The sequence below is a fragment of the Aspergillus japonicus genome (genome assembly GCF_003184785.1).
Source record: "Aspergillus japonicus CBS 114.51 unplaced genomic scaffold BO86scaffold_28, whole genome shotgun sequence".
Classification (NCBI taxonomy): domain Eukaryota; kingdom Fungi; phylum Ascomycota; class Eurotiomycetes; order Eurotiales; family Aspergillaceae; genus Aspergillus; species Aspergillus japonicus.
The window spans coordinates 51,559-75,645 of record NW_020291665.1 but is presented as its reverse complement, the minus strand read 5'-3'; the positions used below and the strand labels follow the sequence as shown (position 1 = coordinate 75,645).

At 51.3% G+C, this 24,087-nt stretch overlaps 8 protein-coding genes and 3 non-coding genes across 11 annotated transcripts; 4 read left to right on the top strand and 7 right to left on the bottom strand.

Moving 5' to 3' along the window:
• Nucleotides 1–78: 78 nt before the first annotated feature.
• On the bottom strand, nucleotides 79–3,329 carry BO86DRAFT_419435 (uncharacterized protein; the record flags this gene model as incomplete). Its single annotated transcript, XM_025675120.1, has 8 exons — nucleotides 79–218; nucleotides 255–938; nucleotides 972–1,250; nucleotides 1,313–1,569; nucleotides 1,918–2,009; nucleotides 2,085–2,132; nucleotides 2,366–3,038; nucleotides 3,100–3,329. The coding sequence occupies 8 exons, from the start codon at nucleotides 3,327–3,329 to the stop codon at nucleotides 79–81; spliced, it is 2,403 nt and encodes an 800-aa protein (XP_025527066.1).
• A 612-nt stretch (nucleotides 3,330–3,941) lies between these two features.
• On the top strand, nucleotides 3,942–5,175 carry BO86DRAFT_389654 (uncharacterized protein). Its single transcript, XM_025672193.1, has 3 exons — nucleotides 3,942–4,408; nucleotides 4,522–4,792; nucleotides 4,882–5,175. Exons 1-3 carry the CDS (start codon nucleotides 4,266–4,268, stop codon nucleotides 5,059–5,061), a joined length of 594 nt encoding a protein of 197 aa, XP_025527065.1. The 5' UTR covers nucleotides 3,942–4,265; the 3' UTR covers nucleotides 5,062–5,175.
• A 602-nt stretch (nucleotides 5,176–5,777) lies between these two features.
• On the bottom strand, nucleotides 5,778–7,487 carry BO86DRAFT_101956 (TLC domain-containing protein). Its single transcript, XM_025665859.1, has 3 exons — nucleotides 7,235–7,487; nucleotides 6,423–7,157; nucleotides 5,778–6,366 (listed from the first exon to the last, which is right to left on the bottom strand). Exons 1-3 carry the CDS (start codon nucleotides 7,355–7,357, stop codon nucleotides 5,899–5,901), a joined length of 1,326 nt encoding a protein of 441 aa, XP_025527064.1. The 5' UTR covers nucleotides 7,358–7,487; the 3' UTR covers nucleotides 5,778–5,898.
• A 1,755-nt stretch (nucleotides 7,488–9,242) lies between these two features.
• BO86DRAFT_339851 (SDR family NAD(P)-dependent oxidoreductase) lies at nucleotides 9,243–10,152 on the top strand (the record flags this gene model as incomplete). The annotated part of the gene is made up of 3 exons (XM_025669029.1): nucleotides 9,243–9,552; nucleotides 9,607–9,854; nucleotides 9,919–10,152. Coding segments are annotated over exons 1-3 (780 nt in total), but the record flags the coding sequence as incomplete, so codon positions are not given.
• A 44-nt stretch (nucleotides 10,153–10,196) lies between these two features.
• On the bottom strand, nucleotides 10,197–11,837 carry BO86DRAFT_363273 (uncharacterized protein; the record flags this gene model as incomplete). Its single annotated transcript, XM_025669961.1, has 4 exons — nucleotides 11,487–11,837; nucleotides 11,153–11,427; nucleotides 10,980–11,095; nucleotides 10,197–10,914 (listed from the first exon to the last, which is right to left on the bottom strand). The coding sequence occupies exons 1-4, from the start codon at nucleotides 11,800–11,802 to the stop codon at nucleotides 10,197–10,199; spliced, it is 1,425 nt and encodes a 474-aa protein (XP_025527062.1). The 5' UTR covers nucleotides 11,803–11,837.
• Nucleotides 11,838–12,080: 243 nt separating this feature from the next.
• Nucleotides 12,081–13,079, bottom strand: BO86DRAFT_448549 (SGNH/GDSL hydrolase family protein). Its single transcript, XM_025676654.1, has 4 exons — nucleotides 12,776–13,079; nucleotides 12,647–12,692; nucleotides 12,402–12,590; nucleotides 12,081–12,351 (listed from the first exon to the last, which is right to left on the bottom strand). The coding sequence occupies exons 1-4, from the start codon at nucleotides 12,987–12,989 to the stop codon at nucleotides 12,198–12,200; spliced, it is 603 nt and encodes a 200-aa protein (XP_025527061.1). The 5' UTR covers nucleotides 12,990–13,079; the 3' UTR covers nucleotides 12,081–12,197.
• Nucleotides 13,080–14,048: 969 nt separating this feature from the next.
• Nucleotides 14,049–15,812, top strand: BO86DRAFT_314245 (NAD(P)/FAD-dependent oxidoreductase; the record flags this gene model as incomplete). Its single annotated transcript, XM_025668038.1, has 6 exons — nucleotides 14,049–14,179; nucleotides 14,246–14,342; nucleotides 14,397–14,439; nucleotides 14,498–14,908; nucleotides 14,975–15,511; nucleotides 15,577–15,812. 6 exons carry the CDS (start codon nucleotides 14,049–14,051, stop codon nucleotides 15,810–15,812), a joined length of 1,455 nt encoding a protein of 484 aa, XP_025527060.1.
• A 2,482-nt stretch (nucleotides 15,813–18,294) lies between these two features.
• BO86DRAFT_t150 lies at nucleotides 18,295–18,367 on the bottom strand. Its single transcript has one exon. It is a non-coding gene; the product is annotated as a tRNA-Trp (tRNA).
• Nucleotides 18,368–18,898: 531 nt separating this feature from the next.
• Nucleotides 18,899–18,971, bottom strand: BO86DRAFT_t149. Its single transcript has one exon. It is a non-coding gene; the product is annotated as a tRNA-Trp (tRNA).
• Nucleotides 18,972–20,081: 1,110 nt separating this feature from the next.
• BO86DRAFT_t148 lies at nucleotides 20,082–20,154 on the bottom strand. The gene has a single exon. It is a non-coding gene; the product is annotated as a tRNA-Trp (tRNA).
• A 1,796-nt stretch (nucleotides 20,155–21,950) lies between these two features.
• On the top strand, nucleotides 21,951–23,958 carry BO86DRAFT_363268 (MFS general substrate transporter; the record flags this gene model as incomplete). Its single annotated transcript, XM_025669960.1, has 2 exons — nucleotides 21,951–23,073; nucleotides 23,162–23,958. 2 exons carry the CDS (start codon nucleotides 21,951–21,953, stop codon nucleotides 23,956–23,958), a joined length of 1,920 nt encoding a protein of 639 aa, XP_025527059.1.
• Nucleotides 23,959–24,087: the final 129 nt, after the last annotated feature.

Here is a 24,087-nt window from a genome sequence, read left to right as displayed (position 1 = left end):
ACATAGTGATCAGGCTGCACTTAGGATATCAATGATGTACCAGGACAAGTCTGGTCTGCTAGGTTCTTAGTCTCCGAACTATCCCATCAGCAGAGCGAGCAAAGGCAGTACCGCAAGTTCGATGGGAAATGTCGAAGGCTGGAGCATACGACTCGCACCCGACTTGGCAGGCTTGCCCTTCGAAATGACTTTGCTAGATGGTCTGAAGTCGGCGTGATCTTCTTCAGCGACAACAACATCCTTTTTTCTGTCACAGATTCCATTATCATTCTGACAACCCTCGCCACAGAACGTGGTCAAATTGCCGCAGAATCCGGTGCCACTGCAGCAAGGCCCAAAGCGAGACCCATCGCATGTAATATTGCCGCCACACATCCCGTCGAATGAGACTATCTTTGAAGAATCCTGGAAGACGTTCTTTCTCGAGTTGCGGCCATCAACAGTGTTGTCTTCACGGTACCAGTACTTGGGAGAGTCCCCCAGACACTCACCCACCGTCACTGGTCGGAATCCCTCGGCGATAAGCTTTTTTAGCATGTGCTCCGTCAGGTTGTGGACCGTCTGCTCATGGACATCATGAGCAATCACAAGCCAGGGGCGGTCAAAAGCAGTCCGAGCATCCAGACTACTGTCGAAGATGTCCTTGGAGCGTTGGATCTCCGTTGGACTGTCGTGCTTGTAATCCTCTGTGTCAATATCATAAAGAACGATATGGTAGCCAAGCTCCCCCATATCCGCCAAGCAACCGGACTCGGCCGTGCAGCTAGAATAGGGAGGGCGCATGTATGTAGGGAAGAATCCCAGGATGTTCCGCAGAGCGGCTTCGTTCCACAACAGCTGAATGCGACGCTGGGAACGTGAGATCTTGCTAAGATCCTGGTGAGACCAGGTGTGGCTGGCAAGCTGATGGCCACTCTCATGCATACGTCGAATCAAGCCTGCCCATGGCATTCCAGGGCTGTCAATCTGACCTTTGGCATTGTTGTTGCCGGTGATAAAGAAGGTCGCCTTCGCTTCGTACCGATCAAGAAGATCGAGTAGATCCTTTGTGAACTCCTTGGGACCGTCATCGAAGGTTAGAGCGACAGTACCCGGGACAGTGCAGGATCGAATGATATGAGGTCCATAAAGGGCAGTCCCATCAAGGGGACGGGGAATGTCTTCGGTGGAGGATCCGCCTGGGGTCATGTGCGCGTCACAATAGCCGTAGTCGATCTGGCAGTCAGGCGAGCTGCAGTGGTCCTTGGAATCTCCACAATAGCCTGCAAGCATCAGAATGGATCTCGCTGGTCAGAGGCACAAGAAAACCTACCGGCGGTGGAGCAGCAGAGTTTCTCTGGACATTTGCCGACCCCGGAGCCGCATCGAATGCCAGCTGGTGCACGTCCTGCAAGTGGTTGAATGCTAACATCCTCCTGGGGGCGATGAAGGATTGGGGACACTTGGTGGCTCGACTGTAGAGTGATGATGTTCCGGGCAGTCGTGCACGCCGCAAGACCCCAGAAGGGGAGGGCCCAGTTCAGCATACGCATAGTGCCGACTCTGAAACTGGTAAAGTGTATACGAAGGCTAAGATGCAGTGTAATACAACACGATAAGAGTCTGGTGTGGAAGATAAGATGTTGAAGGTGTGGGATGAAATAGGAAGAGAGCTGGAGGAAGAAATGTCAGAGCTGCTTTGATAGTGTTGGCCGACAATGCAGAGGAGGAAGCTGCGATTATCAAGTCTGTGGACATCAAGCGATCAGGAAGCGACCAGGAAGCGACCAGCTTGATCCAAACATGACCATGAGGCAGTAGCGATGGGAAACGCCTTCAAAATCTCCATTCGTGCTGAGACCCTGTCGTTGCCTGAGATATCTTGGCCTGATTTCAAATGCTAGACTGCAATAAAGACAGGCAACTAGCCGGGAGAACCACATACCCTGCTTCCAGATATTCCTCATCAAAACATGCCCATTTTGACTGATTGGCCTGGCCCTGACATAAACACAAGTCCAAAGCGCAATCTATGTCTCGGTGCAAGAAGGTTTCCCCAGAAACCCCCCGAGGTAGCAGTTCATATCCATATGTCGGGAAGTTACGCGGGCACGGCAGTGGCTGCCACCCAGCTGTGGCGAGCAGGAGACGCGCTTCGTTAGTGGTACCAGATAGTCGTCCAGAATACGACTGTGATGACCTTGCATAAGTGAGCTAGGTCTGAAAGTAGATATGAGGCCATTATTTTCATTGAGGGTATAGTAATCCACGAGGTCCAGAGCTAACCGAGAGTTCATCAATCTATCGAGACGAGATCCTACATTACATTGGAGTTTTTGCTTTGAGGAGTCCGTCGGAGCATCATCAGAAAGTCAGCTCAGCTGACTGGGGCCACTGCATCCTCACCAAGGGCCGAGAACACGAATGGCGCCAGCGTTGGAAGGTAGGGGCCAAACTTTGCGGGGGCGCTCTTCGCTATGCTGCCCACCGTGGCGACAAGGTGACGTTGGTGAATCGTGGTGGGTTGAGACTTGAACTTTTTGGTGAGGTCTTTCACAAAGAGGTTAAGCTGGTGGTCGGAGAAATGAAGGACCAAGGCTGAGATGGCTGCCAGTGCGCGCTTCGTCACCACGGTACCAGCCGTGTCGTTATCGACAATGGACATGACGGAGTTTTGCAGGGCGGTCAGCTCAGCTTCCTGCAAGAGCGGTCCGAAGCAAGTGACGACTTGAATAAGAACGTCAATGGCATCACTACTGAAGCCCTTGGATGGGTCCTTCTCGAGCATTCCCTTGACTACAGACCCTCTTCTGCTGGAGGGGGAAGGTATGGGGCCGGTCAGACGAGGTATGAGCACACGAGACACCGCCGAGTAAGCCGAAGTGGCCTCTTGACTGGGAGTTTGTCCAGCCTGAGGGCGAGGGAGAGCAGTGACGATGTATCGCAGAGCGGTATTGGGGACGGATGTATCGATGGTTTGAGAGGCTGTGAGGTTGGTGAGTTTTTCGAGAATAGAGGCGAGATTCTCAAATGGCAGTCGATGAACGAGGGGACCAAGACTAGTTTATTACAGAGGAGTCAGTTGTGTGTATGTGAAAGTTAAAAGACCAGGGAGCATACCATTTCAGTGCTTGGTTTTGGACATCGCCGTGTTGATCATCAAGCGCCTTGAGGAGGCCCTCGGCCAGCTTCGAGGCGGAAACCTGGTCATGGGCCAGATATGAGGAGTTTGGGTTGTCCAGGAGACCAAGAAGATCGTTGAGGGACATGTATCTCATGTCCGGATCGGGATCATCCAGCTTATGCAGCAGGTTGTTCAAAGTGTGCTGCACTGTTTGTCGGTCCGCCATGATGAAGCCCCGCACTGGAATTTGAGGTGTAGAAGGTGGCGCTCTTGAACCGAGATGAGAAAAAGAAGTGCAAGTCCTCAGAGCGATAATGTAGAGAAGGAATAAGGAAGTGCAACAGACTTGAGGAGATAAATCAAGTTGTAATGGGGGGAAGGGGAGGGAAGTGGTGAGGGGAACGAAAGTCCGCTCGATAGTGAATGTGAATGTGATAAGTGCGGATAGTCAAGTCGAGCTGATGCTATCGGGGCTGGCTGCCTGAGGCCACGGTAAGCTTCTCCGGCAGGCGACACCGGCCATCAGCGCAGTCAACCACCACCAACACGAGCCATTTGCTTCCATCGAGGACTGCACATTGCTGGCGATGTTGAAGCCGAGAGATGGAGGAAATGAGTGCCACAGTGATTACATATGAAAGAAGCAAATAAGGAAGTAGGTATAGGCAAGCAAGCAAGCAAGCCAAGTATAGAACAACACGGAGAAATAACCGGGAGGGAAGAAGCACCGCGGCCGATCTCCGCATGGGGACATTACATCATTTGGTGTAATCAATAACGTATAACGTTACTTACTGCAGTGTACAATCGAAGTCCTCTATAAGCCAGCCAGCCATAAGATCACGCCGGCAATTCCCGTTCCGTCAGTGTAACTACAAGTAAGCTACAGCCAAGTCCAAGTCTATAGTCGAACTCCCTGGCCATTAAGTCATACCATCATCGTTCCTCTTCCCTCTTCCCTCCGAAATCCAGCCAGCCTCCTCTTTTCACACCTTAATCCCTCCTCTCCTCTCCTCTTCTTCCTTCCTTCTTCCTTCTCTCCCCTCCTCTTCTCTCCCATAATATCATACCCACATCAATTGCTTCATCCCTAGCATCCCATACACTCAATTCCTCTCAACCCACCATCAAGAACCCCTAGACCCAACAAAAAAAAAGCACAATGGTTCTCGCACGCCCTCATATCCTCCGCGCCTCCGCCCGAGCCCTCGGCACCGTGCGACGACAAGTGCCCACCCAGCAATTCGCCCGACGAACATACGCCCAAGCCACCGAATCAACCAACAAGTCCTCCGACCTCCCCTGGTAAGTGAACGCCTCCCTGCACCTATACCTATCTTCATCCAATTGGCCTCTCTCCACTTCCACTCCCCAATTGACCCCTCACAAACCAACCTCCTAACCCACCACGAAACCAGGCTCATCGGCTCCCTCGGCCTCGGCATCCCCGGCGCGTACTACCTCCTCGCGACGGGCCCCAAAGCCGCGGCCTCGTCGCACGACACGCCCGACACGCACCACCACGGCGAACCCAAGGGCAAGACCTCGACCTCCGCCCCAATCGAGAAGGAAGAATCCGCCGCCGCCAAGGACTCCGCCCCGCAGCCGGACCGGGACGCCGAACAGAAGACCGATTCGGGGGCCGCGACCGCCTCGACGGATGGGAAGGCACCGTCGGAGGCTGATGAGGTGGGTCTTCTGTTCCACATCTTTACCACCCTTGTACCCCGAAAAGAAAGATAGACCTTGTGTCGATGATGCTGACCCTGCAACAACAGCCCTCAACCCGCAAGGAACCTGGCAATTCGGCGACCATCTCCGGCAAGCAGGAGGGTCTTTCTAATGCCACGACGGATCATCCGCATGTGAACGAGCCCGGGAAGAGTGTCAAGGGGGAGGGCGAGACGGAGACGGCTAAGGTGAAGGGGGCGGTGTCGCCGGATCGTCCGCAGCAGTAGACCGATAGATAGGTCGAAAGATTCTCGTTGCTTCGGGAGGAAGATGGGGTTTTTTCTGTATGATCCAAATGTTTTTTCATGTATAAGATCATGAAGTTTCCTGAAGAGTTGTGCCGTTGTTTGAAATAGCAACGTACTGATATAATTTCGTACCCTGTTTGATTCCTGCATAGCATAAAACATTGTGAGTCTAGGTCTGGAAAAGGTTGGGATGTAAACCGGCGAATGCTACACCAATTGGCATGTGATTATGCACGGGAGTAATGTCACAAGCCTGCAGTGGAGGAAATCGAAAGTGAATCGCACCGACCAATTGTCAGCCAGTGCGGATCTATTACTATATTAGATTAGACATCTGCAGGCGGTCCCAATGCGCCCTTCACGTCTCCGGGGAGAGGAGAAAAGATCCGCTCTCCGCACGGCCATCAGAAGAAAACACAGAAACAGAAAAAGGAAGTGCGCAGTCATGGCAGATTCGTCGCTTATATCCATTTCAAGGTTGCATGCCCAGGTACGCCCGCCCAGAATGATTGACACCACAAAACACTGTGCATGCAAAGCCAGCCGTTACCCTCATACACCCACTTGCACTTGATGACCATGCAGAGGGGGAAAGACATGGAGAAAATACATCTGTCGGGTTTGTTCACGAAAAGGAATTGAAAAATGTAAAGGGGGTTCGAACATGGATGCCATAAAATGTTCTTGGGGAAGTTAAAAGTTATAGACAAGCCTCACCCAAGGGTGGGCTACACGATCCGGGGATGGACCGCTCAGATGCGCACTTTCGCCGCAGCTCGATAGTAGGAGACCGACCAGTCTGCAATTCGCAGTTGGCTAGTGCTTGTTGTACACCGGCTGACCGTTCACAAGGACTTGGGGAGTCTTGTTCTCCTTGCTGCGGGCACTCAGCGTCGGCTCCTCGATACCCGTTGCGATGGTGGCATGGCTGCTTGCGTCGGGAATAGGAATCTCCTCCTCCGTATCCTCATCATCGCTTCTCTCGTCCTTCTTGATGTCGCTGATGATGTAGTTCTTCAGGATTCGCAGAATCAGGAAAAGCCAGAACAGATTGACAGCTTGCAGACTGGCCAGCAAGGCGAAGGTGATGTATTGACTGATCCAGCACTTGTACTGCTGAGTCTCCCAATTAAGCTCGAAGGGTCCAACAGTGCGGAACTCAGTCAGAACAGCCCAGAGGATCTTCAGGTTCAGGTAGTGACGAAGATAGATCCACATGCCGACGAACATACCGAAGTACGGCGCAGTGATCCAGTGGTCGAGGTAGTTGAGGGTCTTGGAGGTCTGTAACATAACCATGTTATTATCAAGTTGAGCCAGGTAGAGGTTGGAGTACATACGGCAAGGAAGAAGTCAGAGATATCGTGCGTAATATACACGGCGATACCCATGTAAGTGAAATGGAACCTGTAGCTCAGTCCGATCAGGGCCAAGGTGATTATGTGGTGTGCCACCAGCTCCTTGAAGTCTTTGCGGGGCTTCTCCAATTGAAGCATCAAGACAATCGCCTGTTGCGCCCAGTAGCTCGCCTCGAGCAGGTAGTAGGCCTTGAACAGCGCTTCATGCTCCCGGTGAGGAAAGCCTTCAAACATGGCTGTAGTGTTGAAATACCAGATGTCGGATCTGTACATGACATACAGACCAAAGGGACCGAAGATTCCGAAGTAAATCGCTGTATACACCTGCTCCATGAACCGAGCAGTTTTGCCTTTTCCGCGAATGCCACAGTACACCGCAAAGGGTCGGATCCAGCGCTGCATCATAAATTCACGAGTGAAAGACAGGACCACCGTGTAGAAGGAGACGAAAGCAATATCCTTGGGGCCCTTGCCGTACATAATCGGACCGCCGGGGTACTTCGGGGGCTGCGGGTAGGACAGGAAGATGGCGCTGTGCAGCGGATTCGATGTTGTCGGGTTGATCGCATACAGGGACAGAAGAACAATGAGGATCAGCAACGGCAGAAGCCAGGTGTGCTTCAGGCAAACGTCCTTGAAGCGGCGCAAAGAGGACTTCTTGCGGCGTTTCGCGGGCAGCTTCGTCGACTTGTCATCGGAGGCACTGGACTGCAGCACCTAATGGTGAAGTGAGCGGAGTGGAAGGGGAGACAAAAGCCAGTGAGAGCCAACGATGAGGCCTAATGTGATCATACCTTGTCCCAGCTCGGGGCTTCAGCATCAATTGGGCTGACTTCATTCATGGTCGACATGGCCGGTGCGCCGGTGTCACCGCGGATGTCCGCACCCAAATTACTCGATCTACGTCCTCGAACCATGCTGAACAGAGTGGCAGGATGTGACTGATAGCTTATCGCCTGCTTGTATGTTGAATAAGGGACCGGTGATGCCTCCCTTTTCGTATCCAACGGCCCTCTTCAAGCCACCGAAAGCAGAAAGGCGCACGGGGAAAAAGTACCGAGCGGAGCGGAATGTGAAGCGCCGGGAATTGACAGAGCGCGCGGGAAGGGGGATGATCGACCAACAGAGCGTACTGAAGGAGAGCGACCCAGAGGGCAACGGGAAAAGACAAAAAGGGCTATAAGAAGAAGAGAAAGGAGGGAAAAAAGGAAAAGGAGCCGCAGACGCAAGTGCGAATTGAGGAAAGCGAACCGTGGGGAAGCAGGAGGTTGAAGAAGAAGAAGGGAAGAAGAAGAAGAGACGGCAAGACGGAGAAAGTAGTGTACGGAGTAGTGCTAACCTAAGTTAACTTAATGTTGAGTTGTGTACTCCGTAGACGACGGATGGTCCAAGCATCCTTCCGCTCCGGCCTCGCAATGTCTTCCTCTTACGGGCCCGTCTTTCTCTTGCTTCCAGGGGTTTTTTTTTTTTTTTTTTTTTTTTTTCTTCTCTCTTTTGTCTCTATTCTCTTCTCACACAAGAATAGAATTGGATCGGTTTTCGGGCAGTTCAATTTTCCCGACTACTCCACACGATCTTTACCCTGTCGGACCATTGTCAGGCCGACCCCTGATTGTCGTGGTCTTCTTCCGTCACTGGGCAGAATGGATAACTTGGTACTATGGATGTAATATGCAGTCCGGAATACTGCACATCAGCGTATAAAGAATACCTAACGATCCACGTTGGTTGTGCGCGTGCCATTGGGTCGACTCTGATTTTTAGGCTTCTTGGCAGCGATACTGACAAGGATTCCTGACCTTCCATTGGCTGCAAGAGCTCACCGCCTCGATCTTTATACGTGGATACCTTAGTTCCGAGGCTCCTTCATCAGATACGATTACGACAGCCCACCTGAAGAAGCAAAAAAGGAGATTCAGCCTCATCTCGGAAAAGGACATGGGTCGCCCTTGATAGTGGTGTCTTCGTTCTCTAGGTATAGAATCAAGCTGCACTCTGCCCAAAATCAAAGAGTCCATGTGTTCAAACAATTCAAACCTTACTTGGTTGAAGTGCCGGTCCACAATCTTTTAGACATAGTATTCCAAAATCATCGTTCATATTCGAAGCAACATCTTTGTTGCTCGGGATAGAACACAAGCCATAGGGTGCATTGGATGATTGTTAGATGGAATGCTGTGTTGTAAGCCTGTAGTTGCTCGATGATTTTGGCTATGGGAGCCTTTGAATAGGCCATTGGATCCACAGTCCAGATGATTAGTATAGTAACTCATCTCATCCTCGCCTAAATGATCGCTCGTGGTCAGCAGCACCATCGCAGATTGATTAGCGATCAACCAGTGCAAGGAAAGAGGCGGTGGCAGAAAAAGGCACCAAGTCAAGCCAGCACCTAGCCCCACGATGATGGTGTTGACAACGACCTAATCGGCGGCAAGTCGCGAGGGCTTGCAAAAAATTCTTCCTCTCTTCAAACTATTCCGTCACTTTGTTTTGATACTGGTAGTCCAGGCAGAGATAGCTGATACCGAAGGCTCGGCTGCGAGCCAGTCGCATCATCGCATGGCCACGAGCAGTGGAGAAATGCCTAACTCTTTCCAGCTAGGTCAATATGCACGGCTGGAATACCGTTTTCCCAAATAGGCAATCAAGTATAGCCTCATGCTTCTCGGCTTGTAGTCCACAGCATCCTTCGAAAGCAGAAAATGGCTCACTGGAGCTCGGTCAGGTCCTTTTCAAGAGTCAGGGAAGGACATAAAAGGCGCTTCGATTCTCTCGAATCTCCATCTTTCAAATGACAACAAACCTTATCTCGCAATGACAGCCCAACCCGATTCCTCTCTTAGCCTCCAAGGCAAAGTGGCTCTCATTACTGGATCAGGCAAAACGAGAGGCATCGGTGCCGGTATAGCCATGACTCTTGCACAGCATGGTGCATCTGTCGTCATCAACTACGTCTCGGCGTCAACAGCTTCCTCCGCCGCAGCAGTGGCTGAGGGTATAGCCGCAGCAGGCGGCAAGGTACTTGTCGTCCAGGCAGACATCTCTCGCCCTGACGAGGCACAGAGGCTTGTGGCGGAGACGGTCACCGCGTTTGGGAAGATCGATATACTAGGTGAGTTCTGTCCTAGCGCTTACCGAGATCCGGTGGCTTACTTGAGGCTTGTAGTCAACAATGCAGGAACGGGGTTTCCTGGTCCCGCACTGAGTGCGACCCCGGACTCTATGGCAGCCACCTTCGGCGTAAATGTCTTTGGGCCTCTCTATTTGATTCAAGCCGCCGTGACACACATGCCTCCGCGCAGTCGTGTCATTAACATCGGCTCTGTGGCGTCAAAGCTAGGAGTTTCGGGGTCGCCGATTTATCTCGCCTCAAAGGCAGCGACGGATGCATTGACACTTGCTATGGCTGGTGAGGTAAGATGGGACAGCATCCCTAATCCTGTACCAACATGTAGAAGAGCGTGCTGATTATTCTTAGCTGGGCCGCGGTCATGGCGGCATAACGATCAACACGGTCTCACCTGGTCCCGTGGATACGGACGGTGTGCCACCTCATGTGGCAGAGAAGATTCACAAGACTATGGTACCCATGACCCGGGTGGAAGAGAGGGTAGGCACTGTTGAAGATGTCGCGGACGCGGTGCTTTTGTTGTGCTCCGAGAGAAGTCGGTGGATATCGGGGCAAGTAATCTCAGTCAGCGGCGGAATAGTGGGTGGTTGAGGATGGTTTAAAATCAGCTTGTCTGTGTACTCATTCTAGGTACATGTTGACTTGGATAAATGCGAAATGAACTGGTCGGTCTGAATGTGCAACGCGTCAACCCAGAGGATGCTCTTGACTAATTTCAAAGCGTCATTGACATCGATGCCTAGAGAATTGATTGCGGACCTGATTTCCGCTATGTACAAATCATTTCTTTCCGCGTCCGCGATTAGTGAAGCGATCACCAGCGCCCAAAGGTATAGCCTCAGGCATAGAACATCATACTTGATCATGGGTAGGAAGGCAACAAGAGCTGTGAATTTGCGCTGCAGGTGTGGCAATTCGCTTGAAGTGAACCGAAAGACGTCTCTCTTCAAAGCTGCAAGGAGCAATAGGAGAGCCAACCGTATGGCTTCTACAAGAAACTTAGTTCCTTCCAAGCTTGAATCAAGATCCACTGGCCTCGGCATGGACAGAAGGAAATGTGTTGCTGGTCCGAACAATTTGATTATGGTGAGGCTGTCTTCGCGCTGCCAGAATGGCTCAGTGTCACGTTGCACTCCATCAACGGCCATTGCGACTGATGTCACGTAGTTGAAGGCGATCACCACATCACAGAACGCCCCGTCCCTAATAAGCAAATTGTCGAGCAGGCCTCTTACCGAGGGCGCTATAACATCGGGAGGAGCAGCATCCAAGTATGCTGCAAGCCCGGATGGCTTTGGCATTCGCGGACGAGTATCCTCCGCCACACTCCCAACAACATCAAGCCTAGTCATGCAACCGTCAGCTAATGCTCAACCTCCTTGAATTGGGATTGACACCATAAAACACACCAAAAGGCGAATAAGGCCACATTGGGACTGAGACCATGGTACCCTCCTCTAGATCGGATGATGCGCTCAAGGCCGGTGAAGTGTGTATTCCATCGGTCGCCCATTCCAACATAAAGCTTCAGCACTCGTCAGTCCTTCAATGCAGTCGTTCCAGCAAAGTAAGCCTGCCTTACATCATGACAGATCAATCCCAGAATAGCGGTAATCACACCTTCGCTGAGACTTTCCTTGACGTTTCCCAGCCGGGCCCTTACTTGCTGCACACACCTTCCGTAGTACGCTAAGCACTCGGAGCTTGTCTCATATTTGAACTCCTGCGCGCGGACTCTTTGGTCAAAGAACATGGCCGCATTCGCCAAGGCGACGAAGATGGCGCTGGGGTCTGTCAGCGCCATGGAGAACCAGACGGAGCGAAACGGTCGGAAAACATAGTCCTTGTCGCTTGTCACTACGGTTGGTAAGCTTTGCACTGAGACGGTAGTATGGATTGGCCTGCGGGAATCGTACTGAAGTGCATCAGCTGCAGTCCTCGGTCGTCGAGATGAACGGGGTAGTAAGCGGTATTGCATGGGTCAATAGAAGCCGGAATGCTCGTGTTCGTCAATGATGGAAGAGAATCGACGGCCGTTGTGCTTGGATTGAAGGGCTGTCTTACGGACAAGGTCCAGGTTCGTGGCTTTCGCTGTGTCCGACGCGATCTCCCAATGTCCCGCATGACCGTACGTCGGATGGTGCGTTGGGTGGAGGCGGTCTTGATTTCATCGGGTCGCGATATGTTCACGAAGACGAGTTCGTCTTGTTGAGTGTGTGGTTGCTTCATCATGTAGGAGGCGTTTGTAAGTGTGGGGGAGGGGAGGCAGGAAGCAATCGCAGGGGTTTGAGATTGGGTTCAATGCCGCCGACGTAGAAAGATCCCACTAAGCCGGGTGGAGGATAATGCATCCTACTATTGACTCCATCGTCAGCTGTTTGGATCCACTCCCAAATTTACAGAGGTGGCGGCACTTTCTACCTAGTGATGTGGTAGAAGTTATTCTAGAATACAAATACTCTCATAGAGCCTCCTTTTATGTAGCGTTGTCGTCTAATTCGACATCATCAGGTATCTCTGCTCCCAAGGTTATTTTCAATCTCTCTATCTCATCCAGGACACACTTGACTCTGCATACCAAGGATCTGAAATTGAATCTCCTAGATACCCTGGTCTGCCTCTGGTCTCTAGCTGAGCAATTGAATCAAATGGTCTGCGATCAAATTCCCAACTAGATCATAACCATCTGGTTTCATATGAACCCCGTCATCCCAGATCTTCTCCTTGAAGTCCTGTGCAGCGCTATGATAGGGAACCTCTTTGTGGAGATCAAAGGCATAACTACTCAGTCAGTTTAAATCAATCCTCACCTTGGGGAGGTAGAAACTCACAAGCTATCAGCGTCATAACTCAAGATTTGCGAGTTGAGTTCCGCGCGCGCATTATTCAAGCGCTGATGCACTGCCCCGCATTCAGGCACTGTCAGAGCTAGTACATTGGCGCCGCTTTTTATAGCCATGGTCCAGGCCTGAATCAACCCGGGAAGGATCTTTTCGGCGGAGTACATGTAGCCGAGGTCACTGCATATATCAATGATCAGTATTGAATAGAAAATCAGGAAGAGGAAATCCCCGACTTTGTCCCCCCGAGCATAATCACCCAATCATAGGATGCTGCTGCGCCTGAATTGGTTCGATCCTTCGGTTAATTTCTCATCGGTGTAGGACAGAGGCAGGCAGGGAATGCCGGACGCTTGGAGGCTTACATTTTTGCTCCAAGCGCGGCAGAAAGCGCCCCGGGGGGCTGTTGACCAAGTCGCCCGGAAGCCCATCGACATCAATCCGGATGGTGTGGGTTGAAAATGCAGCCTTAAGGCGTTCTTCCAGTTTCCATGCGTAAGGGTGGTATCCTAGGCCCCAGTTGTAGTATCCTGCTGTCAGGGAGTTGCCGAAACAGAGAATTGACAATGATTTGCTCATTATGCGGTGGGTAATGTGGAAGCTAGACGAATATTTGAGTGGAGGAATTCGTATTGTGGAAAGTTATGGAGCAACCTTGAAACCTTGAAGTTGGAAGACTAGACGAGGCTGCAGTGGAAGGCTGAGGGCGGCTGCGCGGGGTAGTTTTGTTGTTCTCCTGTTGTTGCTGTAAGGCTGGCTGTGTCGGACCCCCTCCTTCTATCTTCCAGTGAAAAGAACCGTGACTGTTTGATGTCTCGGTCTAAATTCTGAGATAATCTTCTCTTATCTTATTACATGAGATGAACTGCAAGGCGTCTCGACCTTCGCCCCTGCAGCACAGACAAGTCAGGCAATGATGGATATTCTAAATCTGTGAACAACCGAAGAGAATAACTCCGGCTCTATCAACATGCACCTTGATGCATTCCTGCAAGACATTATAGTTGACTTTGACAGGATTGTGACACAGACCGGATCTCCAGTGCACTGGTGGCCATGCGATAGACCTGATCTGAGCGGCATGAGACTCTATATGCCAGGGATTAACAAGTAGGATCGATCGACAAAATCATCCATCCAGTGCTTCAGGCCCTGCGTTTCTCCCTCAAGAGTATCGCTTACAGTTGTCCCGATGCTTCACCGACAGCTGAAGTCAGCAGTCATCGCTACCACAGAAGCCTTATCTGGTATGGTTGAATCCTTCACAGCGATCGCTCAGGCACCCAGTCAACATGGCGCACCCTAGTGAGATATCTTTCAGCTGGCTAAAAATCTGCTATAGAAGCTTGCTCTAGGATATTCCAGTCGGGGCATGGTTGCAAATCATGGTTTGCCCGCTAGCCAAGGCCCTTGTCACTTGGGCATCTATAACCGATCTAGTGCTCTGATTCACTGGTTGTCAGCCCCGGATATACCAAGCAAACAAACTTTTGTGAGATGACCACTGATCAGTGAATAACAGAGAGTTAAGCTCATCAGCTGATCTACCTTTCATGTTGTTATATTTTAACACGGAATGTCTCCCTCCCTCCCTCATCTCCACCTACCAGTCCCAAGCTGAGTGTCATCACGGTTACGATGTTACAGAACATCCCAGAGCGTTGCGCTGTTCTTGTGATTGGTGGTGGACCAGGTGGCTCATACTGTGCTGCCGCTCTGGCTCGTGAGGGTATTGATACAGTGTTGCTGGAAGCAGACCAGTTCCCTCGGTAAATACCATCCTCACAGCTCCTTCTCGGCGATCTGTTCCATTGCAGGACTGAAGTCTTGTCCAGTTATCATATCGGGGAGAGCATGCTGCCATCAATGCGTCATCTGCTTCGTTTCATTGACTTGGATCAGGCTTTCGACCATTATGGCTTCACGAAGAAGGTAATTTACTCTGGCCCCTACTAGCGACCGCCACGACTAATCAAGGGCGTATAGTTTGGAGCATCTTTCAAGTTGGATAAAGCCAAGCGAGCCGGGAGTATGATACTACGAAGCTTACTTCTGTCCCGTTGCTAATACATCTCTGTGGTGTATAGACACTGATTTCCTTGCCGCTGGGGGGGCCGACAACTACGCGTGGAATGTTGTCCGCTCTGAGGCTGACCATTTGATGTTTCAGCACGCAGCGACATGCGGCGCAAAGACTTTCGACGGTTTCAAGGTCAAGTCCATTCAGTTTGCCCCCGATGCGAATTCTCAGCTTGGCAGGCCTGTTTCCGCGTCATATGTGAGCCAACTAGACGAGTCTCATGAGGTCAGAGAAATTGCCTTCGATTATCTGGTCGACGCAAGTGGTCGAAAGGGCTTGCTTAGCACTAAGTATCTTCATAACCGCCGATACAATGAGAGTCTCAAGAACATCGCACACTGGGGATACTGGAGAGGAGCTGAGCCTTATGCAAAGGGTACCCCCTTGGAGAATCAACCTTTCTTCGAGGCATTGCACGGTAATCATATTCTCATCCTCCATCCTTCTCCATCACGATACTAACCGTTCTTGCCTCAATCATTAGACGAAAGTGGCTGGGTTTGGCTTATTCCTCTACACAACGGGACCGTCTCGGTGGGGATAGTGAGAAACCGTGGGACTTGGACTATGAAGAAGCGCGTTTCTGGCTTGGGGCAGGAGGAGTTCTACCATCACACGTTGAACCTGGTACCGGAGATTCAGCGTCTGCTCTGTAAAGCAGAGCTCATCAGCCCTATCAAATCAGCATGCGATTACTCCTACAGCGCCTGTGCGTATGCAGTTCCGCATGCTCGCATCGTTGGTGATGCAGGCTGCTTCATCGACCCCTACTTTTCGTCGGGCGTTCACCTGGCTCTGGTCGGTGGTCTTTCGGCCGCCACAACTATCTGTGCTGCTCTGCGTGGCGACTGCGACGAAGCAGTGGCTGCCTCCTGGCACTCCGACAAGGTTTCCGACAGCTACATCCGGTTCATGCTTGTAGTTATGAGCGCATACCAGCAGATTCGCAGTCAATCGAAGCCGGTCCTGAGTGATCTTCACGAAGACAATTTCGACCGCGCATTCAACATCATCAGACCTAGTAAGCCTGTTGCCTCTCTTTTTCCTACGTCGTGCCTTTTAACCCGCCAACTAATGCATGCATAGTCATTCAGGGAACCGCCGATGTCAGTCCGGATAAGATAACCCAGGAAGAGCTAGATCAGACTATCAAGTTCTGCGCTGCTGCCCATGGAGCGGAGGATGAGATTCGTCATCATGTAAGAAAGCTCTTGCGCACTGAGGACACTCTGAATATGGACAGCTTCAGTACGGATGAAATAAATGGCTTCGTGCCGAATCTCAAGCAGGGCAACCTGGGCTTGATCAAGAGTGCTGCCTAGCTGTGATATTGGTTGTACTGTTGGACGTGTCCTTTGTTGTCATTCTTTGGTTCTTGGTCTCGCCCTTGAATTTGGTTAGTGACTCAAGTTGATGAACAGTACGTGGTTTGCCCGAGTTGTCAAATTTGTTAGACATTTTGTACCCTTTGTACCTATCTTCAAGGTTACTGTGTGTTCAAGGTGACACTATTTGCTTTCTGACTTCCCTTGAGTGCAATAAACTCACTAATTAGTACTTGTAGGCCAATAACATTTTGTGTGAGCTGTTTTCCTCGGAGTAATCAAGTTATAGCAGCATTCGAATCTAGGGTCATGATTGTACTACCTACTACCTACTAAACTCAATCCCGTTTATGAGCAATCCCGTTCCAGTTCCAGACCATAATCGAATGATGATACACTAAAAGCATCCCTAGCACAATGTGCTACCGCTTGAACCTTCTCATGACTTTCTTGCTCTGATAATATAAACAGGATGTGCTCAATGCACTCAGTCGGCAACACTACGGGATGAGCAAGAACTGAAAACAAGCATACCACACACGGAACATCAGAGCCCGCAATCCACGGGGCTCAGCCCCAACTACCATGGCCAGGTGAACAGGTCAAGCTCATGTGCCCGTTATAGGTCTTTCATGCCACGGCCCCGGAGATGGTTTTTGTTGCTATTGCCGTTCGTGGAGGTGGCGCCGGCTCCTCCGGCCGAGGAGGCAGGACATAATCTATCAAGCACAAATGCCGTTAATACTATGGTCGTTGTTGACATTGCTTTCTCTTGGGGACATATGGTACCGGGGTGGTTGGGCATTTTCATGACACGAGCATGTTATGTTCATTTCCATCTTGCGGAGTATAGGCGATGTGGATGTTGGACAAAGGTAGGCTATTTCGTATACTTTCTAGTTTTTTATGCATTTTGCAGCGTGGGGAAGAATTGGGAGCAGTATAAGCTTGTGGTGAAGGCTTGTGCTGTATACAGCGCTGCAAAAGCGTAACCCACCGCATACATTGTAAATCGAAGGAGAGACTAGTCCCCAGTGGGTTACCCAGGATACTGAAATGTGAGAAGTATAGTGGTCTCTTAGGTTCGTGAGACGAGGAAGGGCGTGGAGTAGAGCCAGATGCGGTTATTTGAAGGAGCATTCTTCAAGGACAGAACGTTATATGGATCTAGACAAACGAGTCATTGATATCTGTATACGACTGTTCGATGCCGTGATCTTCGTACTCGTCGCAGATGTATATCGTCTAATGTGTGTCGTTTGCACGTCCGGGGAGTTCCAGTCCGATAAGTATCGAGACGCGGTGGCTTTGTTCGGAAACTGAAGCATATAAACTTCATATCTATGATGCACTTGCTTTGGGAAAATTGGAACACAGAGTGTCCATAGGGAATTTATAAGGCACGTACAGCCGAGTCGGATATCTGATAGTGCTGAAGTAGGCATCCGCTTAACTTCTACAACCCTCCCCAACCAAGAGGTTTCCGCCTCGATGACTTCGACTTCAGGACTGATTGTTCCAACTTTTTTTTGCTACCTCCTCAATCGGCTCGCACGACCCCCTCTGCCTCATGCCAATCTCCCCTATCAAGCCATAAATCCACTTCTCCCGATTTGCTGCATACTTCCACCACGGCACCGGCTCCAGTCGGCGCAGGCATCGAAGCTCGCAAGCGGCAAGCTTCACCAAGCCTTCGCCAGTCTCCCATTGCCTCTCCCGCAGCAACTCTTCTCTCTGCGGCGCCTCAGCCTCATCCTCATGGTGACCTGGACTTGGGGCTCTAACAACCTACTACTCGTCAGACACATTCGCGGTGTTTGTCGTCGTCGAGCTCCTAAAAGCAATCCACTTGACTCTGAAAGTGCATACGTTATCTGTAGCATCCTGACTCTGTTCTAGGAGGAAGAACCTGGTCAGAAGCCCTCGCAAGATTGATCCGAGTCGTTTCTATGTTCTTGTCAACACGGACACGAAAACGCCGCGAACAACTGTATACAATGCACTCTCGTGGCATATAGATCGTGGTCCGAATTTCTTACACGGCCCTCACCTAGCTTAGTAGAATGGGTGGAGATACTGTATGCTTCTTCGACAGCCTAACATGCTTGCCCCATTCTAGCACCCGCCCTAGTTGCATTACTCACAAAATCAAATGATCAGAGCTGGTGTAAGTTAAATACCATACGAGATTATATAATGGATTACATCGAATATTGGATTGATACTGGGGGGTTTTCAGCACGACTTCTACCCTACCTATGGAGTATCGCTTTGGCTGAGCGATCAAGCAAACTCCGAGCGATTCTGTAACATTTGACTTTCATCGACCATGAGTCATTTACATCTGATATCGGCTGCCCTCCCCAGAGTATCGGATACTTTCCAATGCCTGCAAGGATCTAATTCATGGAAGGACTCTGCAGCAGGTCTTCCAGCAAACAAATAATATGCGTTGGGGAGTCAAAAAAACAAAACGAAATGAGCCCAGCCCGGCTCGATCAGGCAACCTTACGATCTGGAGTCGTACGCGCTACCAATTGCGCCATAGGCCCATTTGTTGAAAATAATCTCGGCTTGAGATCTACATGTTCTAACTCAAATGGCCCCTCGCAACCCTTCTGAGCTGCATTCAAAAATTTTTGCGAGAACGCGACGAAAATGATGGCATGGTGGTCCGTGAACTCGTATTGTGGCGGGTATTGAAGTAACTCGGCAGATAGCTCACCGGTAACAGCACCCCGCAACATTGATACCACTCTTCGCAGCACTTGGAGGTTATTGTATATCGGTGATAGCCTGCAGGTTATGCTCGGGAGAGTTGAAGCCTGCTCGCCGCGGCCATTGCTTTGGCGATTTGTCGTCGGTTTATAAGCGACTGGGATCTGCGGCTATCGCATGATGAGCACAGAATGCATGGATTGCCGGCCTTCCTGGTCCGTGCTTTCGAGGTTGCCTGCATGACGCACATTGGGATGGCATGGCATGGACCATAGATGATTCCCGTGTGCAGGAGTGCACGGCGATTGTCAAACCGGTCTTTTCCCTGTGAGGAAGTTGGGGCAACAACGAGCAAAAAGAATGGATGAGCCCAGCCCGGCTCGATCAGGCAACCTTACGATCTGGAGTCGTACGCGCTACCAATTGCGCCATAGGCCCATTCTTGATGACTAAACATTTGGCTAATGCATCATGGACGCTGCAGGACAGGGAGAATATTTTTGGTCATGACTTGTTGCGGGCTGGGTTCGACAGCTCGAAGGTGCAAGGAGACATCATTGCCCATGAAGTGTAGAATCTCCATTCTAATGCCATTGGAGGCAGCGGGACTGCTCACGGTATCATGGAATAGAGTGGTGGCTTGATAGCGCGCCTCGCTGGTCGACTGTCCTATAGTCTATTTTCCCTACTAGAAGTGAGACTGGGCGTATGTTTTGTTCTATGTGCTTGAAGTCCGAGGCCCTGGGGCCCTGGGGTATCGTGGTGTGGGTTTATCATCGGCATTCTTGATTTTCAATACGGGTGACAAGTTCTGATTTTGGATATCAAGTATGTCAGCTTTACTCCACGGGGGCACGGATAAATATACCACAGTGCCTACAACGGTAGAGCATCCACATATGGTTATGCAACCATACAGCTCTTTTTCCCATGACCAGACCATTATCGAGAAACCTCGTCAAGAGACAACCTGACATTAGCAGGCTTCAATATAGCTGAGTGTCGAGCCAGCTCGCGCTGCCGTCTGATGGGCACGGTAGCAAATCAGGAGTACCGCGACGAGATAGAGAAAGTCAAGTCTCGCTTGAATAAAACATCTAGATGAGCCATAAGTAACTATCCTTCCATCTCTTGGATCCCAAGATGATGACTACTGACCAATTGGTAGAATCGTACCAAGTCATCACTGCAGCATCTGACATGGGTCGAGGGACCGAGTCATTTGCGATAAAGCAGGTGCTAAGATAGATGAGTTGCAGTATACACCACATAAATCATGGCGCCACTGGATCGTAACGGCAAAGCGGAATGGACGAGTAGACGAAGCTTGTGAGTGCTATGGGTGTTAACTTACTGGTTCTCGAAACTGTACCCGACAACAAGATACACTTCTTGACCGCTTACAGCTCCACACCCGACATTGCATAATCCTTACGCAAGATATGACCCTCTTCTCCGATCAGAGAGGCTATACATCTCGACACACATAAAAAAGACCGAAAGAGAACCGATATTGAATATGAAGCCAAAGAGAACAACAAAAAGAAATGAGCCCAGCCCGGCTCGATCAGGCAACCTTACGATCTGGAGTCGTACGCGCTACCAATTGCGCCATAGGCCCATGTGGGTGACAATTAATGCTTACTAATAATAATATGGTATAAGCAGATTGCAGATTCAATTATACCATCAATTCTCGTCCACAACTCAACATCAAGATCCACCTCTACTCACCATCGAATCCCAGGCACATCGACTGCACTCGTCCACCACCAATGTCATAAAGGCGATGAATTTCCTACATACTTCAAGCGGTCTTGGACCAGTCGACCACAAGCTATGACACAGGGAGGCATGTTCGTGTCCGACAGATGAAGTCCGCCAGTCCGGGCCTTCTGGAGCTGGTTCGCTCGCATCAACTCTTGATCTCAACTTGCGTTTACCAATGGTGACTACCGAGTATCATCGCATTGATTACGTGACTACTACCCTGATATTGAGTGCAACTCCTGCTCTCGCAATGGTCACCAGTAACCACGCAGACGAAGACACGCTCGGAGAGGACGGACCCCTCTACCCCCCTTGAACACTAATGCAAGTGAACAATAGAACGCTTTATTACGGACAGAACGATACCCTCTTCTAACAGTATTGTGCTGCAGGGGTCAACTCCACGGCAAGGTCTCCTAGGATCAAGCACCGACCCTGAAGCAGAACGCGTCCAACTCCAAGCATCCGACATCAGATGCTGACGTCCACAATAAGGCTTCGACCTTTGGAACTTGTTACGTATACTTGATTTCATGAGTCAGTAGGTGGAGCATGGTGGAATGTCAATTTATGCTTGGAGCGAACGGACCAATCAAGGAACCTCACCTTCGTATTCATCGGATCAGGGACCGGAGAATTGGCATACAACAACCAGTCGAGCAAAGCGTTCCAACTCATGCAACCCAAAAGCCTACCACCTGAAGCACAGACATACGTCGAAGTTCCCTCTTCTTGTGAAGCTCACGAGAACGCGGATTCTCCTGTCTCGGCCATTATCACTATGTTCCATGAGATTGGAAATCCTAGAACATCTGAATCAATTGGAAACAAATTGTGCAGACCTGAACCCATCATGAGACTTACAGCACTATTTCGCTGCATTACTGCTGTTGGGAGTATTGCGTACGAAAAGCAGTCTCTCCCAACCAGACAACCCCAAAACCAATTTCCTGATCGGGTAATACGAGGTTTCGCTGCAATCAAAAGTAAGACACCCGCTTTTCTGATCAACAATGATTGGCCATACCAGAATTGTTTAATGTGCTGTGGCCAACCCATGGGGCCACTTATAACCTCCGCTGGGTCATCCAAGGGTATTGATGGAGCTTGGCTTATCTGATCTGATTAGATTGTTTGCTTTGATCGTCGCAGACGAGGAGCGGCCAAGCAACTTGGCAACGAGGGGCGGAAAGAAAGAGTGTCTCAATGAAGTATGTGGGTACCAAAGACCCTATACATTGGACGCGAGAGCCAAGGGCCTCATGGCTCTAAGACAGTGCTCGGATCCTTTCTCTCGTGGACTTGGCCGTTTTCCAGCAAGGCTGTGTAAGGCGACTCAGTCAGTCCGCTAAGACTTTGCTCGGCAACATCTGATAGTCTTGAATTTTCCATGGGCCCATAGTGCCAGTCATGATAGGCTCCAAGCAGCAAACCTCTTTGAGCAGACTGCCCTATAACTGTGGAGATCATGATCTGCTTCCTTATCTGATTCGACCAAAGCCATCGATGCCAAATCAGATAACAGAATTTTTCCGTGCTCATGGAGTCTAAGGGGCAGCATCTGCGAGGATAAATATGTGTCTTCGTCCTACGGCCCTATGTGCACTCTTCTTTCGGCGGGTAGCCTGATCCTAGGTCAATCACACAATGGCGGACGACAAGATCATCAATGTCACCAATGCAAGAGCAGACTTCGACATCTACCATGAAGCCCTGAAGACCATCCCGGACGGAGGACAGTCTCAGGGCGTCACCCGCATGGAGGCCGTCTACCGCGAAGCTAAGTCCAACCGGAAGTCGCTATGGCTGATCGGGATCTCAGTCCTCGTGTGTGCGTGGGCATACTCACTGGATTCTTCTACAACCTCGTACTACTCCGTCGATGCCTCGTCCTATTTCAAGCAGCACAGCTCGGTCCTATCGACCCTATCCATTGCAACCAGCATCATCAGCGCGGTGAGCAAGCCCTTCATCGCGAAGATCTCCGATATCACCTCACGCCCGTACACCTATATCTTGACCCTGTGTTTTTATGTTATTGGATACATCATCGCCGCAACCTGCAAGACTGTCTCCGCATACATCGTCGGCGAGGTCTTCGTCGCTATCGGCAGCTCGGGCTTGGACCTGACCAACGACATCATCGTGGCGGACCTGACCCCCTTGGAGTGGCGCGGGTTTGCCAGCTCGATGCTGTCGACCCCGTTCATCATCAACACCTGGTTTGCCGGCAAGATAGTAGATGCTATCGATGGCCGAGGCCAATGGCGATGGGGCTACGGCATGTTCGCCATCATCATGCCCGTGGCACTGGGTCCAGCCGTGGCGACCCTAATACACCTTGATCGTAAAGCCAAGAAGCACGGAGTCGTTAACATCGCTTCCTCAAACACAGCACGGCGTGCGGCTCGAGACATCGCTGCAGCTGAGGGCCACAGTGCACCCAGGGGAGGCGTCGTGGCGCCCGCTGCTTCATCCACGCAGTCGTGGATGGATGCTCTCAAACACAACCTTGAAGAGATCGACGCCTTCGGTCTGATCCTTCTAGGGCTTGGATGGTCTCTACTGCTTCTGCCGTTCTCCCTCAAGACCTACGCCGATGGCGGCTGGCGCAACCAATCCCTCATCGCCATGATGATCGTGGGTGGGCTGTTGTTGATCGCCTATATCATCTATGAGATGAAGTGGGCGCGTGTACCCAGCGCCCCTCGTCGACTCATCTTCAACAAAACTTTCATCATGTCCATCGTTATCGATAGTTTCTACATGCGTATGTTATTTCCTCACCGCCCCACTGCCTGGCACCATCCTATATCACAATCACAACACTAACACCTCCGGCCTTCCGCCATGACCAGTTGCCGGAAACATGCGCGGCCTCTACTGGAGCTCCTACGTCTACGTCTCGAAGCCCTGGTCCTACCAAAACTGGGTGTACTACGGCAACACCCTCACGCTCGCCCTCTGCATCGCCGGCCCGCTGACCGGGCTTCTCCAACGGTGGACCCACCGCTACAAAACGATCCAGATCACGGGCCTGTGCATCAAGATCCTCGGCATGGGCCTTCTGCTGGACGGCCACCGCGCCACGGCCAACACCGCCGCCATGATCCTGTCGATGATCCTGATCGGCTTCGGCGGGTCGATGTCCGTCGTCGGCTCGCGCGTCGCCTCCCAGGCCTCCGTGCCGCACCAGGACGTCGCCCTGGCCATCTCGCTCCTCTCCCTGTGGTCGAAGATCGGCAGCGCCATCGGCTCCGCCGTCGTCGCCGTCATCTGGGCCGCCCAGATGCCCCGCCAGCTGCGCGCGCACCTGCCCGCGGCCGCCACCGCGGCCGACGTGCGCAAGCTGTTCGGCAGCCCCAAGTCCATCCGCACGCTGTACGCCATCGACGACCCCATGCGCGTCGGCGCCGTCGAGGCCTACCGCCGCACCCTGTACTACTGCCTGGCCCCCGCGCTGGCGCTGGCGTTCGTGCCGTTGGTGGCTGCGTGGTTCCAGACGGATTTCTTCCTCGGCAAGGCGCAGAACGCGGTCGTGCCGGTCGGGAATGATGGGTTGGCTTTGCCAGAGGAGGAGAGGGAGAGGGAGAAGGCGAGGGCTGAGGCCAAGGGGAAAAGGCAGGCATTTTTGCGGTTTTGGGCGGGCAGGTAGAGCCTTCCCTTCCGCTTCGAATGCCGGTTCTGGGTCCTGTTGGTTTGTGGATGAGCGGCTCGCTTGGCTCTAGGGACAAATTATCTTTGATTTTGAATTATAACGTGCAGGTGATGGGAATTTGATGGG

Excerpts from the sequence above, each read along its gene's own strand:
- BO86DRAFT_101956 (XM_025665859.1), bottom strand. The coding sequence starts at position 7,357 with ATGGTTCGAGGACGTAGATCGAGTAATTTGGGTGCGGACATCCGCGGT. Across the intron at positions 7,158-7,234 it reads AAGCCCCGAGCTGGGACAAG|GTGCTGCAGTCCAGTGCCTC; the intron begins GTATGATCACAT and ends CTTCACCATTAG. Across the intron at positions 6,367-6,422 it reads TCTCTGACTTCTTCCTTGCC|ACCTCCAAGACCCTCAACTA; the intron begins GTATGTACTCCA and ends GTTATGTTACAG.
- BO86DRAFT_448549 (XM_025676654.1), bottom strand. The coding sequence starts at position 12,989 with ATGAGCAAATCATTGTCAATTCTCTGTTTCGGCAACTCCCTGACAGCA. Across the intron at positions 12,693-12,775 it reads GCCGCGCTTGGAGCAAAAAT|GCGCAGCAGCATCCTATGAT; the intron begins GTAAGCCTCCAA and ends GAACCAATTCAG. Across the intron at positions 12,352-12,401 it reads AGTTATGACGCTGATAGCTT|TTATGCCTTTGATCTCCACA; the intron begins GTGAGTTTCTAC and ends CTGACTGAGTAG.
- BO86DRAFT_389654 (XM_025672193.1), top strand. The coding sequence starts at position 4,266 with ATGGTTCTCGCACGCCCTCATATCCTCCGCGCCTCCGCCCGAGCCCTC. Across the intron at positions 4,409-4,521 it reads AAGTCCTCCGACCTCCCCTG|GCTCATCGGCTCCCTCGGCC; the intron begins GTAAGTGAACGC and ends CCACGAAACCAG. Across the intron at positions 4,793-4,881 it reads CACCGTCGGAGGCTGATGAG|CCCTCAACCCGCAAGGAACC; the intron begins GTGGGTCTTCTG and ends CTGCAACAACAG.